The 17,609-nt window shown below is 41.9% G+C and overlaps 1 protein-coding gene across 1 annotated transcript in view; it reads right to left on the reverse strand.

Annotated features, from left to right (window-relative positions):
• The window catches only part of LOC126252987 (ATP-dependent translocase ABCB1-like), a 180,700-nt gene that overhangs the window by 121,674 nt on the left and 41,417 nt on the right, over window positions 1-17,609 (reverse strand). The window contains exon 5 of the mRNA XM_049954014.1: window positions 8,329-8,429. Within this exon, the coding sequence (XP_049809971.1) occupies window positions 8,329-8,429 (101 nt within the window). The remainder of the gene's footprint in view (window positions 1-8,328; window positions 8,430-17,609) is intronic.

Genomic DNA, 17,609 nt, shown 5'->3' on the forward strand with positions numbered 1-17,609 from the left:
AAGCCTTGTGCAATATGCCTTACACAAGTATGCGCTGAACAATGATGTGAAGGATTGAAAAGACCCACTGTGGTTCAGTAGCCGTGATAGAAAGACGCTGCGAAAGCATAGAGGATTTCATCTTCAATTTAAGTCACAGTCTGATAAAAAAACAGAAGCTAAATGAAGCGAAAATGAGCGTGAAGAGAGTTATGCGAGAAGCATTCAATCAGTTACTAAGTAAAATTTGGCCAAATAATCACACCAAAGGTCCTAAGAATTTTTGGCATTACGTAACGTCAATAACAGTATCGAAATTATCTGTTCCATCGCTCAGTGAACATAAAAGCACGAAAAACTGAAAACGACAGAGAGAAGATCGAATTACTAAATTCGGTCTTTCGAAATTGTATCACGAGTGCCGAAATGGCAGATACTGAGGTAATCGATTGTGGAATAGAAAACCAACAACAATCGCTTTGCACTGGAAAAGCATCAGGACCAGACTCATCTAAGTTTCTACAGAGATTGTGTGGAAGAACTTGTTCCCCTTCTAGCAGCAGTTTATCGTAGTTCGCTGAAGTAACGAAGGGTACCTAGCGAGTGGAAAACAGCTCATATCATTCCCGTTTTCAAGAAGGGTCGTAGAAAAGATGCATGTAATTATGGCCTATATCGCTGACGCCAGTCTGTTGTAGAATAATGCACATCTACATCTACAACAACTTGCATACACCGCAAGCCACCGTATGGTGCGTGGCGGAGGGTGCGCTGTACCATTACTAGTCATTTCCTTTCCTGTTTCACTCGTAAACGGAGTAAGCGAAAACGAATGCCCGTACGCTTCTGAACAAGCCCTAATCTCTCTAATAGTATCTTCACGGACCTCACGCAAAATGATCGTTGCCGGCAGTAGAATTATTCTTCAGTTCCCCTCTAATGTCGGTTTTCTGAATTTTCTCAATAGTGCTCCTCGTAATGAACGTCGCCTTTCCTCCAGTGATTCTCATTTGAGTTCCTGAAGCATCTCTGTAACACTTGTGTGTTGTTCGAACCTTCCGGTAACAAATCTAGCAGCCCGCCTCTGAACTGATTCGATGTGTTCCTTTAAATCAAACCTGGTGCGGATCCCAAACACTCGAACAGTACTCAACAATGGGTCGCACTACTGACTTATATGCGATCTGCTTTACAGGTGAACCACACCTTTACAGATGAACCACGCCTTCTTAAAATTCTTCCAGGGAACCGAAGTCGACCAGTCATCTTCCCTGCTACAGTTCTTATATAGTCCTTTAATTTCATATTGCTTTGCAAAGTTACGCTTAGATCTTATACGTGACGTTACTGTGTCAAGCAGCACACTTCTAATATTGTACTCAAGCATTTTGGGTTGTTCTTTCTACTCATCTGCCTTAACTTACATTTCTCTACCTTTAGAGACAGCTACCAATCATCACACCAACTAGAAGTTTTGTCGAAGTCGTGTTGTATGCTCCTGAAATCACTCAACGATGACACCTGCCAATACTTAATGGTGTTAGGACAGCAACCAGCCACATATTTACTTTGAGTTCCTTTATTCAAAGGAAACCGTTACCGGTTTCGAATCGTTGTGATTCATCATCAGACGGTTTACACGCTTTCTTTATGATATTTGGTGTGTTTTTATAGATTAGTTATCCTAAAATATAAATGAAACATAATTATAAACACGCCACACGCAGATGGTTGCGTTACAGATTTTCGTTGCATGTGACTTACGTGAAACGTCGGTTTCTAGTATTTGTTTTCATAGCGTTCGTCCAATCGATGTAAATGCATTCCCACTGCATCCTCGTTGTTGCACACGTAACAGTTCTCACTGTACACTTTAGATTTGTCGCTGAGATCATTTCAACCACGCACCACATGTTTTGATACATACAAAGAGCTTACAAACATATGAGTACCACAGACACTATGATATATCGTAACATTTGAATATGATGTCCTATGTTTAGAGAGGATCATATATTCATTTAATATATTCATTTACAAAACTGTAATGCCTTTTACATTAGTACACAGACATTGAATTTTTTTTTTGCTAAATTAATTATAAAGTTTTTTATATATATTTAGAACTGTATATGTAAAATAGTATATTATTTTATTACATTTGGCATCATGATAATTATAGTAACATATAAATTTGCTACTTGATCTGCAGATAGGTGTATTAATATTATTTGCTTTGGAGGCTGGAAAGTAATTTTTGGAAATTTTTCAGGAAAGGGGTGTTAGCTAACTCTGTTCGTTAAGGATATAGTATGGGGTGCTGTTTTTGTGTGTGTGTATTTCTAATTCTTCTAATATATTCATAGTGGCTCCTTTTTCTGTTAGATGCAAAAATTTTAAGTTGTCCTCAATGTTTCACACTGAATGGTTTTCTTCAGCAATATGGGCTGCAAATGCTGATTTGTTCAAGTTACCAAGTCTTAGAGCATCAATATGTTCTTTGTATCTAATTTCAAAACTTTGGCTTGTCTGTCCAATGTAGAATTTTGGGCATGTATCACATTTGAGTTTGTATATTCCTGATTTACGGTAGGGACTCTTAGAGGTATTTACATCATGAATTACTTTTTGTTGTAATTTATTATTTGTGGAAAAGCTGATTCTGATATTTCTCATATTTTTAAATAAGTTTGCTATTTGGTATGAAAGTGGGCCTATGTATGGGAGAGTGGCATATTTAGGTTTGGCTTCAGTGGCACACTGATTTGGCTTGAAGTGACTGCTGTGAAGTGGATCTGTGGTTTTTGTCTGCATTTTGCTGTGGAGTTTTTCTATTATTGTTGGGTTTATATTCATTATTATGAGCAACTGTTTTAATTATATTGATTTCATTTTGTTGCTCTGTGTAACTCATTGGTACTTCTTTAATTCGGTGTAGCATCGTTCTGAAATATGCCATTTTTTGTTGGTGGGGGTGGCAAGATGAGTTGCTAATACTGACATCTGTGGTGGTAGGTTTTCTGTAAATACTGAATTGATGTTTACTGTTACTATTGCAAATTTTCAGGTCAAGAAAGTTAATGCTTTTATTAGTTTCATGTTCAACTATGAATTTAATATTTTTGTGCATTTTACTAAGATCTGCTGCTAATGTATTTATTTCATTGCTTGTACCATCAAAAAGCAGTATTGTATCATCAACATATCTTCTGTAGTATATTATTTTGTTTGAGATGTGCTGGTTGGCAGAGAAGAATTTTTGTTCTATATGGTTGATGTAAATGTCAGCCAATATCCCATTCACAGTTGAACATGAAACTAATAAAAGCATTAACTTTCTTTACCTGAAAATTTGCAATAGTAACAATAAACATCAATTCAGCATTTTCAGAAAACCTACCACCACAGATGTCAATATTAGCAACTCATCTTGCCAACCCCGCCAACAAAAAATGGCATATTTCAGAACGATGCAACACCGAATTAAAAAAGTACCAATGAGTGACAGAGACCAACAAAATGAAATCAACATAATTAAAACAGTTGCTCATAATAATGAATATAAATCCACAATAATAGGAAAACTCCACAACAAAATGCAGACAAAAACCACAGATCCACTTCACAGCAGTCACTTCAAGCCAAATCAGTTTGCCACTGAAGCCAAACCTAAATATGCTACTCTCCAATACATAGGCCCACTTCCATACCAAATAGCAAACTTATTTAAAAAGAAGAAAAACATCAGAAAATTTGCAGCCCATATTGCTGAAGAAAACCATTCAGTGGGAAACATTGAGGACAACTTAAAAATTTTGTATGTAACAGAAAAAGGAGACACTATGAATACATTAGAAGAATTAGAAATACACACACACAAAAACAGCACCCCAGACTATATCCTTAACGAACAAACAGAGTTAGCTGACACCCCTTTCCTGAAAAATTTCCAAAAATTACTTTCCAGCCTCCAAAGCAAATAATATTAATACACCTATCTGCAGATCAAGTAGCAAATTTATATGTTACTATAATTATCATGATGCCAAATGTAATAAAATAATATACTATTTTACATATACAGTTCTAAATATATATAAAAAAACTTTATAATTAATTTAGCAAAAAAAAAAAATTCAATGTCTGTGTACTAATGTAAAAGGCATTACAGTTTTGTAAATGAGTATATGATCCTTTCCAAACATAGGGCATCATCATCAAATGTTACGATATGTCATAGCATCTGTGATACTCATATGTTTGTAAGCTCTTTGTATGTATCAAAACATGTGGTGCGTGGTTGAAATGATCTCAGCGACAAATCTAAAGTGTACAGTGAGAACTGATACGTGTGTAACAACGAGGATGCAGTGGGAATGGATTTACATCGATTGGACGAACGTTATGAAAACAGACTCTCGAAACCGACGTTTCACGTAAGTCACATGCAACGAAAATGTGTAACGCAACCATCTGTGTGTGGCGTGTTTATAATCATGTTTCATTTATATTTTAGGACAATTAATCTATAAAAACACACCAAATGTCATAAAGAAAGCGTGTAAACCGTCTGATGATGAATCACAACGATTCGAAACCGGTAACGGTTTCCTTTGAATAAAGGAACTCAAAGTAAATTTGTGGCTGGTTGCTGTCCTAACACCATCAACATTTGTCTTCAAACAACAGCTACGGTCTCCAACATGTCATCATATTACACCTGCCAATACATCACAGCATCATCAGCAAACGGCCGCAGACTGCTGTTAACTATGCTCGCTTCCCCTGGGGCACTCCTGACAATACGCTGGTCTCTGATGAACACTCGCCGTCGAGGACGACATACTGGGTTCTGTTGCTTCGAGTCTTCCAGCCACTCATATACCTGGGAACCTATCCCGTGTTCTTGTATCTTCCCTAACAGTCGGTAGTGCGGCACCATGTCAGATGCTTCACGGAAATCTAGGATTATGGAATCCGCCTGTTGACCTTCATCCGTGGTTAGCTGGAACTCATGTGAAAAAAAGGGCAAGCTGTGTTTCGCACGAACGATGTTTCCTAAAACCGTGGTGATTTGTGGACAGAAGCTGTTCCCTCTCAAGAAAATTTGTTACTTTCGAGCTGATGATATGATTAAGGATGCTCCAGCAAACCGATGTTAAAAATATTGGTCTATAATTTTGCCGGTTCGTTCTTTTAACTGTTCCTGTGCTGTTTTCTAATCGCTTGGGACTCTGCACTGGGCGGGATATTCGCGGTAAATGCAAGATATGTAAGGGACCAATGCTTTAAAGTACTTCTTGTAAAACAGAACGTAACATGTTTTATACTCACGAATTATGACGTTTTTGTAGCACGAAGACTTTCTTTATAAAAATCTCGCAGGAGAGCTTCTACAAAGTTTGGAAAGTAGGAGGCGAGATACTGGCAGAAGTAAAGCTGTGAGGACGGGGCGTGAGTCGTGCTTGGGTAACTCATTTGGTGGAGCACTCGCCCGCGAAAGGCAAAGGTCCCGAGTTAGAGTCTAGGTTTGGCACACAGTTTTAATCTGCCAGGAAATTTCATGTCAGTGAACACTCCACTGCAGAGTGAAAATCTCATTCTGGAAATACTTTTGAAGTGCGACTCATGGTGAGCATTCAGATGTCCTTTATCCAAAGTTGTATCGCACCAGCAGAATGAAAAATACTGCTCCTAAACTAACTTACTGTGGGAGCACTATGAACTGAGGTTACAAAAGTTATCGGACAGCGATAGGCACGTACACTCCTGGTAATTGAAATAAGAACACCGTGAATTCATTGTCCCAGGAAGGGGAAACTTTATTGACACATTCCTGGGGTCAGATACATCACATGATCACACTGACAGAACCACAGGCACATAGGCACAGGCAACAGAGCATGCACAATGTCGGCACTAGTACAGTGTATATCCACCTTTCGCAGCAATGCAGGCTGCTATTCTCCCATGGAGACGATCGTAGAGATGCTGGATGTAGTCCTGTGGAACGGCTTGCCATGCCATTTCCACCTGGCGCCTCAGTTGGACCAGCGTTCGTGCTGGACGTGCAGACCGCGTGAGACGACGCTTCATCCAGTCCCAAACATGCTCAATGGGGAACAGATCCGGAGATCTTGCTGGCCAGGGTAGTTGACTTACACCTTCTAGAGCACGTTGGGTGGCACGGGATACATGCGGACGTGCATTGTCCTGTTGGAACAGCAAGTTCCCTTGCCGGTCTAGGAATGGTAGAACGATGGGTTCGATGACGGTTTGGATGTACCGTGCACTATTCAGTGTCCCCTCGACGATCACCAGTGGTGTACGGCCAGTGTAGGAGATCGCTCCCCACACCATGATGCCGGGTGTTGGCCCTGTGTGCCTCGGTCGTATGCAGTCCTGATTGTGGCGCTCACCTGCACGGCGCCAAACACGCATACGACCATCATTGGCACCAAGGCAAAAGCGACTCTCATCGCTGAAGACGACACGTCTCCATTCGTCCCTCCATTCACGCCTGTCGCGACACCACTGGAGGCGGGCTGCACGATGTTGGGGCGTGAGCGGAAGACGGCCTAACGGTGTGCGGGACCGTAGCCCAGCTTCATGGAGACGGTTGCGAATGGTCCTCGCCGATACCCCAGGAGCAACAGTGTCCCTAATTTGCTGGGAAGTGGCGGTGCGGTCCCCTACGGCACTGCGTAGGATCCTACGGTCTTGGCGTGCATCCGTGCGTCGCTGCGGTCCGGTCCCAGGTCGACGGGCACGTGCACCTTCCGCCGACCACTGGCGACAACATCGATGTACTGTGGAGACCTCACGCCCCACGTGTTGAGCAATTCGGCGGTACGTCCACCCGGCCTCCCGCATGCCCACTATACGCCCTCGCTCAAAGTCCGTCAACTGCACATACGGTTCACGTCCACGCTGTCGCGGCATGCTACCAGTGTTAAAGACTGCGATGGAGCTCCGTATGCCACGGCAAACTGGCTGACACTGACGGCGGCGGTGCACAAATGCTGCGCAGCTAGCGCCATTCGACGGCCAACACCGCGGTTCCTGGTGTGTCCGCTGTGCCGTGCGTGTGATCATTGCTTGTACAGCCCTCTCGCAGTGTCCGGAGCAAGTATGGTGGGTCTGACACACCGGTGTCAATGTGTTCTTTTTTCCATTTCCAGGAGTGTATATTGGCGGCGGTTGTATGGGGTACTCAAGGTATAAAAGGGCATTGCATCGACGGAGCTTTCATATGTACTCCGGTGATTCATGTGAAAAATTTTCCTGTGTGATTATGGCCACACGACGGGAATTAACAGACTTTGTACGCGGTGTGGCAGTTGGAGCTACACGCGTAGGACATTCCACTTCGGAAATCGTTAGGCAGTTCAATATTCCGAGATCGATAGTGTCAGGAGCGTGCAGAGAACACCAAATTTCAGGCATCAGATCTCATTTCGGGAAATGTGGTATCCGAAGGCTTTCACTTAACGACCGAGAGCAGTGGCGTTTGCGTAGAGTTGTCAGTGCTAACAGACAAGCAACACTGCTTGAAAGAACCGCTGAAATCAGTGTGGGACGTACGACGAACGTACCCGTTAGGAAAGTGCGGTGAAATTTGGCGTCAATACGCTACGGCAGCAGTGGGCGACGCGAGTGCCTTCGCTGGCAGCACGAGATTGAAGGCTAGACTGCTGGGAAAGCATGGCCTGGTCAGATGAGCTCCTATTTCAGTTGGTAGCTGATGGTAGGGTTTGAGTGTGACACAGACTGCGCGAAGCCGTGAATTCAAGTTGTCTACGGGGAACTTGACAAGCTGGTGGTGTGGCTCCATAAATGGCGTGGGCTGTGTTTACATGGAATGGATTGGATCCTCTGGTCGAGCTGAATCGATCATTGACTGTAAACGGCTATGTTAATTTACCTGCAGACCATTTGTAACCATTCGTGGACTTCATGTTCCCAAACAACGATGGAATTTTTACGGATGACAACGCGTCATGTCACTGGGCCACAATTGTTCGCCATTAATTTAAAGAACATTCTGGACGATTCGAGCAAATAATTTGGCCACTCGTCGAACATTCACGGGACATAAGCGAGATGTTGGTCCATGCACAAAATTCTGCACCAGCAACACTTTCGCTTTTATCAACGGCTATATAGGCAGCATGACTCAGTATTTCTTCAGGGGACTTCCAGCGACTTCTTCAGTCCACTTCACGTCAAGATTCTGCAATATGCTGGGCAAAGGGAGGTCCCAGAGGACAGTAAGATGTATCCCATTACTTTTGTCACCTCAGTGTAATATAAAATAAAATAATCTATTAAAAAGTTGCTAATACTTACTCAGCCATTCGACTGGCGAAGTCTCCAGACTGGTGCATATCGTACCAACCGATGTCTTGCTGTAGCACTGACTTCAGGTAGATGTCACGTATTCGGTAAATCTGTAACGTAAAAAGATAGGTTTTTAGATACGGTAATCACAAAATCTCAGTTCTACAGAGATCTCACTGTTACATATTTATGTATCTACTGAACACGACCACATTAGCGCCATTCACTACCTCGGCAGAAAATAGACTTTCGGAACAATACTGCAACTGAAATGCACGAAAAGATTACAGGTAAACAGCGTGTATTTCCTTTATCGCCGGCGTAATATAATTATTATTCTGTAGCACACAGTTTAGAGGGTTTCTGGTTTTACTACACTGACTTTTCATTAGCATTACAAGGTTATCTTCACCTGCACTACTATGTATTTGACGTTTTAAAGAAAATAGTTCCTGTATAGGAAAACAGCGATCTGTAATTATTATGAATAAATTAGAAACAGTCTTGATCGCTAGGCAGTACACCACAAGCCTTAAACAAGAGGACTGCCATGCGCCACCGCCTCCGGCAGACATTCATGGTCCGAAGATGATCTGATAAAAAGATCGAAACCGGTCACCATTAAAATAGTTAAACGATCAAGACTGCTTCTAATTTATTTACTATGTATTTGCCCTTTTATTTGCATCTCCATTTCCTGTCTTGACTTCCTCTTCCTTCTTTATGATGTTTAACAAACAGTTTTTCTCCTTTCCACTGTACTCGTTTACCTTTGTCTGAGATTTCTTTACCCCCAGTCCATATTCTGTTGTAAGCAGACGGTCATTTAAATTCCTTTCATATAAACTATGCCATCAAATCTTACCAATAGTGTTGTTTCAGTGCGCTCTTACGTACAGTAAGTCTCTCTAATTAATGTGCACCATAAAAGTAAATCAACAGGGGCTGTAAGCCGTATCTTCATGTCAACTTGTCTTTCTTTGTTTGTCACTCACACTTAAGTGTGTGTAAAATTTATTTCTCTCTCTGAATTTTGTCCACATTTCTCACAAGAATTCAAATCTTTATTTCACATCATACTGTCAGAGACATTGTCCAGGACATCATATTTCTATCTCACTTGAGTAGTCACCATGTCTGACCAATATAAGAGAACATTTTTCTAGTAATTACAACTTCATACGCATCATATTTCTGCTTCATGTAAATAGTCAGCATGTCTGACATGCGCACAGAACGGCTCCGGTGCCCGGTATCACTGAAAAATCTAATTTGGTGGGAGGGCTGGAGAAGTCACGGCTGAGCCACGTAATAGTAAGAAAACCTAAGAACCTATATAATGCAGATGCAACGACTTTAGTTCAGAATCTTACATTAATTATGAGCATTTACTGACCAAATTTTCCTCCAACTCTGCCATCCAAGTAATGACGTAGTCAGACGGTCAACAGACGGGTAGCCAAGGTCACTCCGTCCTCTGCTCTTGCTCTACATGTTAGTTTCATTTCCGATAAGGACTTTTGTGGAACGTATACGTCGTTATGAATATCGGTCGTTGATATCGCATTTCTTTGTTAGCGGCGCCAACTGGATAGGTCATGCCGAATTGTGAGATGGAATCACGCAGCTGCCCTCCAAGGCCGGTTATCGCAACTTGTCCTTCACACTCAAGATCGATTCCCCAGTGGCTCTTATCGTACGATCAGCTTGTTAAGTGGAATAATTTTCCAGTATGGCCACAGTCCTTGCGTAGCCAGATAACAGGAAAGCTCGCGCAATCAGCGATAGACACAAATTCACTGAATTAGTGCGATCGGACAGAGAACTGTGCACATCTTGATGTAAATTTGCAGTGTTTTACGTCAGATGCTTCCAACGAGGGTAAACTTGGTATCAAATTTCACCCATGGTCTACCTTATCTTGCACAACATTGGGAATGTGATACATGCATGATGGGTAATAGGAAAATACAAGATATCCATAATTACAGCTTCAGTTTGAAAACGCTGTACAATGGAACCACTGCTTAGAATGACATCAGATTTGAACAGCGTATTATTGGCGCAGGAGGAAATGTCATAAAAAACAATTTAACGAAAATTTGACCAATAAATGGCTGTGTAACCGTCAGAATATGCACACCAACAGGCGCGCGGCACACGGCTGTTCCTCTATTTGCGTCAGAGACGCCCAACATGACTGCCTCAATGAAGGATCGCGCGGTGCTGGTGAAGCTCTTTTACATGAACGGTGACTGTACGCCAGTAGCCCTGCAGAAGTTGCGGGCACTCAAGGGTCTGGAGGAAATGATTACAAAATTCGAAAAGACAAGTTATTTTGAAGTGCAATGTGGCAGATGGAGGAAAGCAGTTGATCTGCCTTCTGTCTAAGATGTGGTCACAGTATTGCAGGAGAGGTCGAGCGGTAGTGTGCAGACATGCAGTGCTTGGGGAATTGGCCAAACGTTGGACATGCCTGAGAGCACGGTGCGTAAAATCCTAAGAAACACACTGCGTTGCGATCCATATCAAATCTTCCATGTCCAGAAGTTGCTTCTTGCTGACCTGCCAGCAAGAGAAATTTTCGCACTGAAATTTCTTGCGGTCGTGGATGGACAATGAAAGGTCATGGAACATTCTGTGGACAGACGAAGACCTTTTACGTCTCCAAAGATATTTCGATAAGGAGGATTGTAGAATATGGGCAACGGAAAATCCGTATGCACATCAACCGGTAGCACTTCTTTCTGCAATGGTAACTGTGCGGTGCGGCTGTATTTTTCCGAGAAGACGTGTCGTGAGGATCCTGTTACCTGTACCGTCACTGGTAAATGCTGTAAGAGTACTTTGTGCACAACGTCATTCCCCAACCCTCCAACAGCGTGGATGTATGGGTAGGATCATTTTTATGCAAGATGGCGCTCTTCCGCACATTACAAGCCAGTGAGGGGGCTACTGCATAGGGATTTCGGATATGCTGGAACTGTCAGCCGTCGTTTCCCTACAGTCTGGTCGTCCTAATCACCTGATTCTCATCCTTGTGACTTCTGGCGGGGGTGTTATCGGAAATACGTTGTGTTCAGTGTACTAGTTACGGACGTACATGAACTGAAGGCACCCAAAGCGCAATGCATTTTCAACGTGACCCGCGAGACACTGCGGTCCTTTGTGGGACATGCTGCTTCTCGATTTCAACTTGTGGCAGAAAAAGGTGGACAGAATATTGAACATGGACTTGCGCCCGTCTCACAACTATAAAGCTATGTCATTTTGCTTTTTATGCTGTTTTTGGTTTTTGGTTTTTCCCATTCGATTTGCCATGGTCTACCTAACTAAGAGTGCAACAACTGTTGCCTATCGAGTCACGCACATTGAACAGTACGGTTGGTGTAATGTGCAACTCAAAAGGCAGTCGTATCGTGATTGATCTGACATTTGTAGCCGACCTCATTTACGTTAAGACGTTTACAGTGCCATCTATTGGTAAAATTTTGGTAATTTTATTTTCTCATGACATTCCCGCTGCGCCAATAATATGCTGTTCGATGATGACGTCATTCTGAACAATGTTTCTATTTGTACAGCGTTTCGAAAATGTAATTTTAACTATGGACAGCCTGTATTCTTCCTAGTATAAGACGACACTAAACGATCGAATATGATCCAAGATGGATAAGTAGAACACAGCTTGCACCTTGGCCTCCAAGGTCACCTAACTTCACTCCTCTGAATTTTTCTATCCGGAGCCATCTCAGAACTGAAGTGTACAGGGCTCCCATTGCTGTGGCTGAAGAACTGGAACAACGAGTTGTACAGTTTTCCAATGAGTTAAGGGGGTGTTTTAAAGAATGCGTAATTCACGGTAGAGAGGAGTGCAATGTAGGTTTCATCAAATCTGCGAACGACACGCCGAAAACCAGAACAGCACTTCTAACAGGCACGGGTGCACACGAAACTGTGACTTATAACATACTGAACAAGTATTTTTTTTTCTTGTTGCGGTAGACAGTGCGTGAAATTTGAGCTCTCTAGACTCGGACTCGGTCGAACATTTTACTTTTCCGGTACTTTAATTACTAGATCGGGCCCGTCGACTTGAACGTCATTTTCCAACTGGACTGGCATATATTCCCAAGAACAAAACGTCAGTCGTATGCGTGGTATGTGGCTCATTTCATTCACTATTCGATAACCACAGCTATTCTGGCTATTTCGACTTTCAGTCTTATCTGCAAAGCGACACTGGAGCATACGACTAAGGTGTGTCAGAAAATATGTTGAGTGGTTACAAAATTATTAATCATCTCTCTAGGTTTGCAGTCATGAGGAATACAAACTGGAATTCAACTACGACTGACGACGCTTTTTGAAGACGTAGTAATCTTTACTGGACCACAAAGGATATCATAGTCCCGAAGAAGAACATTTTTCTTTTTCATTTGAAATATGAAGAAATATAATCCAAAGAATTAAGATTAAAATGAAAAAGAAGAGGAAAAACTGAAAAACACATTTTGAATAATATAGAATGAGGAGCTTGCAAAACAGGCGTTTTTGGAGGGAAAAAAGAGAGGTAGCGCATTTACTGGTCGTCTTCACGCAATGGGTTCGATCCCAGCAGCTGCTTAAATTTTGAATAAAAATCATCTGAAACGACGGTCGAAGATTTTCGGTATAGTCCCTCGTCCTGCCAACAGCCTTGTCAAAGTCAACGGTGGAACGGACAGAGTGTAAGGGCGTCAGGGCAGCTTCTCGCCCATGAGGTGGTAAACTGCCACTAAAAGGCTGAAAAGTCAGCAATAATCAACGGCATGAAGATGCAGAAGCCTGTGGAAGCCACAGCATTCTTTCCTCTTGCAGGCGTTTATCCTGTATCTTCACGGGATGGGAATTTTAATTTGCATTTGGTAACGTTAGTGGATGCCCTTTCTGTCGCTACTCCTTTCCCACGGGATGGAAATTGTGTACCGTATCTGTCTGCGTCTAGTATTATCCAACGTGGAAGTGTGAGATTTTTTCCGAAAAGTTTGCGAATCGTGCAACTAGACAGACGTTAGCGTCAACATCACATCAATGCTGGCAGGCACGTCGGCCCTCGGCGTTAATCCTCTGGGAAGATTCGACCTGCTGCCAGCCCGTCTCCCTGAGTCCCAGAAGCGGCATGCTAACACTCGCGTCTATCGCGGCGGGCCAATAGAACCCATTGCATTTTCAACACATATTCCTGTAAATGAGAGGTTCCACAATGATTTCTCCATTGGTTAACGACTTCGATTCGCTGAGGGGAGGTAGCCATGAGAAATAATATTGAATAACCAACATTCTGCAAGTCGGAGCATTGAATGTCAGATGTTTGAACGTGGCGGGGAAGATAGGAACACAAGACAGGAAACGAAAACTGAACAGGACACGCAAAAGTCCAATCTAGCCATAGTGGAGGACAGTGGAGTGAAATGGGAAGAAGACAACGTTTCTGTTCCCACGAATAAAGAGAAATATCAGCAGCAGCAAATAATGGTAAAACAGAAGTAGGTTTCTTTACAAATAAGGCAGAGTGTGGGTTGCCGTGAATAGTTAGTTTCTAAGTTTATTCTCATCAGAATCGAGAGCAAAACAAAGCCAACCACAACAGTTCAGCCATACGACGTCACAAGCAGGAGATGAACAGGTAGAGAAACTATATGAATATAATAATGAAGTAATAATTACGAGGGTTGGTATGCGGCAGCAAAAAGAGTAGAGTAATAATGAGAGAGGAGAAACACTAATAGAGTTCTGCCATAAATGTCAACTAGTAACAGCGAATGCACTACTCAGAAGTCGCAAAAGGATGTAGTATATTTGGAAAAGTTCCCGAGAGATGGGACGATTTCAGCTGTATTCTATCATGGTCAGACGGAGATTCCGCAATCAGATATTGGATCGCAAGGCGTACCCAAATGCAATACAGATTCCGATTGAAATTTAGAAATGATGAAGAGTAGACTGAAGTTTCAGCAAATCGACCAAAAAATTACGGAAAGAAGTGAGGTACTGAAATACTGAGGAATTATGAGATGCATTTGAAGTTCTGTAAGCTTGCAGATAATTCGATAATGAAGACCACTGTAGGCAATTCAGATGGAGAAGAATGAGCGTCTCTACTTAGAGCGACCACAGAGAATGGACAGAAAAACACAGATGCATCGAAGGTAACTACAAAACCTTGGGTAACAGAAGGAACATTTTAACTGATCGAAAAAAGAAGGAGGTCCAAAAGGATTACAGAAGTATAATCAGGAATGAAATAAATAGGAAGATCAGGGAAGCAAGTGCCAAACAGCTGCAGAGAAAACCTGAAGAAATAGAAAAAAGGATGGTCGTTGGAAGTTCAGACTCAGGATATGGAAAAGTCAAGATAATCTTCACCGTCAGCAAACGTAAAAGGAGGTTCATTGAGCTTAAGAGTGCAATTGTAATGCTGGTGTGAAATGCATATAAAAAAGCGGTAGATGGAAAAGAATGCATTGACGGCGTCTATGAGGGGGAGGACTTGTCTGATGACGTGACAAAAGAAGACATGGGAGTAGATATGACACCCATTGTTAAACAGAGCCTTGGGTAACTGGCCATCAAATCAAGCGGAAGGCACTGAAAACATTTCTACTGAATTTATAAAATCATTGAGGAAGTGCCATCCATATTCAAATTAGTGTACAGAGTCTATGAGACTGAGGACTACCATCACACTTTCGGAAAAATATCATCCAGGCTGTTCCGAAGATACCGAGGGCAAATAAAGTGCGCGAACTATCGTACAATCAACAGCTAATGGATCCAAGCTGCTGACACGAATAATATGCAGAAGAGTGGAAAATAAAACTGAGGATCTGTTAGATAACAATCAGTTTGGCTGTATGAAAGGTAAAGGCACTAGAGAGGCAGTTCTCACATTGCACTTGATAATGGAAACAAGGCTGAAGAAAAATCGAGACACAGTGATGCATTCGTCGACCTAGAAAAAGCGTTCGACAATGTAAAATGGCGCAAGATTTTCAAAATTCTTTCAAAATTAGTAGTAAGCTATGAGCAAAGACAGGTGAAATCCAATATTGTGGCGATTCTCTGTATCAGTCGATCTTGCATCTGCTTCAGGAATAGTTCTGTCCACCATCCGACCTACTTCGAATCTGAGGGTTACAAACTGTAATTATTACCTCCGAGGGAACCCACACAACCAGCGGCTGAACTTTTTTGCTAATCGTTTTGTCCTAACTAACTCAGAGTAATTAGAAGAAGTCGTGTGTAATTTCTTACAATTTTAACCAGACGTGAGGAAAGATATAATACAGCTTCGCAGAATACATTAAATAGAATTCATAACCTGATCGGTAATTCATTTATCATAGGTCAGTTCATTACAATCGCCCTGAAAACGCTGACGTAATATATCACGTGAACTATTAGTCCACGTTCGTAGACAATTAAAGGTAACACAGTTCGGCATAATTCGTACAAGTACACCGTCAAACCTCTAACTACTCTTAAATCCATTAACATCAATCATACGATTATACGGCGCCTGTGGCCAAGCACTCAATCCCCGGATCATGGCTGACAATGTTGCTCAGAAGTGTCCCACCACTCCGTAACACATTTAATCACGCGACGAGGAAATTCCCCATCTCGGACCATGCCTGTAAAATCGGCTGCGCATTTGCACTCAGCTCATTCAACCGACCCCTTCGCTAGAATATTACGTGAAACATTATAACTTCTCGGCAGTAGGGGGACGCTACCGTAAGTACAAGAAACAAGAGGAAACAATTTCAATGTAAGGCCAAGAACGAAGTCCGCGGATTAAATAATACGTAAGACATGGATGCGATCTTTCACCCCTACTGTTCACTCTATATCTGTTATAAGCAATGGTGAAAAGAAAAGGAAGATTGGAAAGCGTGATTTATATAATGGGTGAAAGAGTATCAATGATAAGATTCGCTGATGACATTCTTATCTTCAGTGAAAGCGAAGAAGAGTTACAGGGCGTGTTGAATGGAATGAACAGTCTAATGAGTGCAGAATAAGAATTGAGAGCAAACCGAAGAAAGAGTAACACAGGCAAAGACGGAATTCTTAATCAAAAGAAGTCTACTGGTACCAAACATAGACCTAATTTTGAGGAAGAAATTTCTGAGAGTGTGCGCTTGTGTAAATACTTGTATGGAAATCAGTCATGGACTGTAGAAAACCCTAAAAGAAAAAAATTAGATGCGTTTTAGTTGTTGTACAAATGAAGAAAGTAAAAAAAAAAGCAGCATATCTAGTGATGAATAAACAAAGTCCGATTAATATCAGAATCAGAAACACTTGTCAGAGAGATTTTAATAAAGGTAAGGGGGTGAGTGAGAGACAAGATGACAGTTAGTGGGGGTGTAATTAGACGAGAGCAGCTTCGATGGCGAAAGGATGACCGACGCGATGTGATAGGCAAGTGACCATACCAACAATTAAAGGAATGCATAACGAAAATACTGGTCGATCAGTAAAATGTGTTTGTTATATAGTAGGATATGTAATTGTAATTTAGTTTAACTAAACACGTTAGTAACTATCAACAGGATGGTATGTACATCTACAAGGAATTATGATGACCCGATGTTTTAGAGAAGCGCTGAGTACATTATGTTGTGCTGGGTCGATGTTTACCAAGCCACACGATAACTGGAGGGCTACTCAAAACTGGTTCAAATGGCTCTGAGCACTAGAACTTAGAACTAGTTAAACCTAACTAACCTAAGGACATCACACACATCCATGCCCGAGGCAGGATTCGAACCTGCGACCGTAGCGGTCTCGCGGTTCCAGACCGCAGCGCCTAGAACCGCACGGCCACTTCGGCCGGCGGAGGGCTACTCGCACAGTACAGAACAACCAATCTGTATTGAGATGGTGCTGACACGGAATGAGGAGGCTATTATCCCACTTTGGGTAGGCAAAATTCGAAATCATACCGAGGAAGCCGCAAACAGAAGAGCAACAATAGACTTCAGAGGCAACACCAATACATTCAATTTTTTTTTTTGTTTCATTACTTATTTTCATTTCAGATTCTTTCTAATTATGAATTTATGTATATTTATTCTTAAGGTATATTGTCATTATTGGATATTCAAATCAATAATTTAGAAAAAAAATGCAGTACTATGTAAGAAACTTCCAAAGTTGTGAATGTAATGCACGATCCTTTTCTAGACACAAAGGGTTGTAGTTTACATGATGAAATAACTAAGTATTCCAGCTGCAAAGCT

Source organism: Schistocerca nitens, chromosome 4 (genome assembly GCF_023898315.1).
Source record: "Schistocerca nitens isolate TAMUIC-IGC-003100 chromosome 4, iqSchNite1.1, whole genome shotgun sequence".
Classification (NCBI taxonomy): Eukaryota; Metazoa; Arthropoda; class Insecta; order Orthoptera; family Acrididae; genus Schistocerca; species Schistocerca nitens.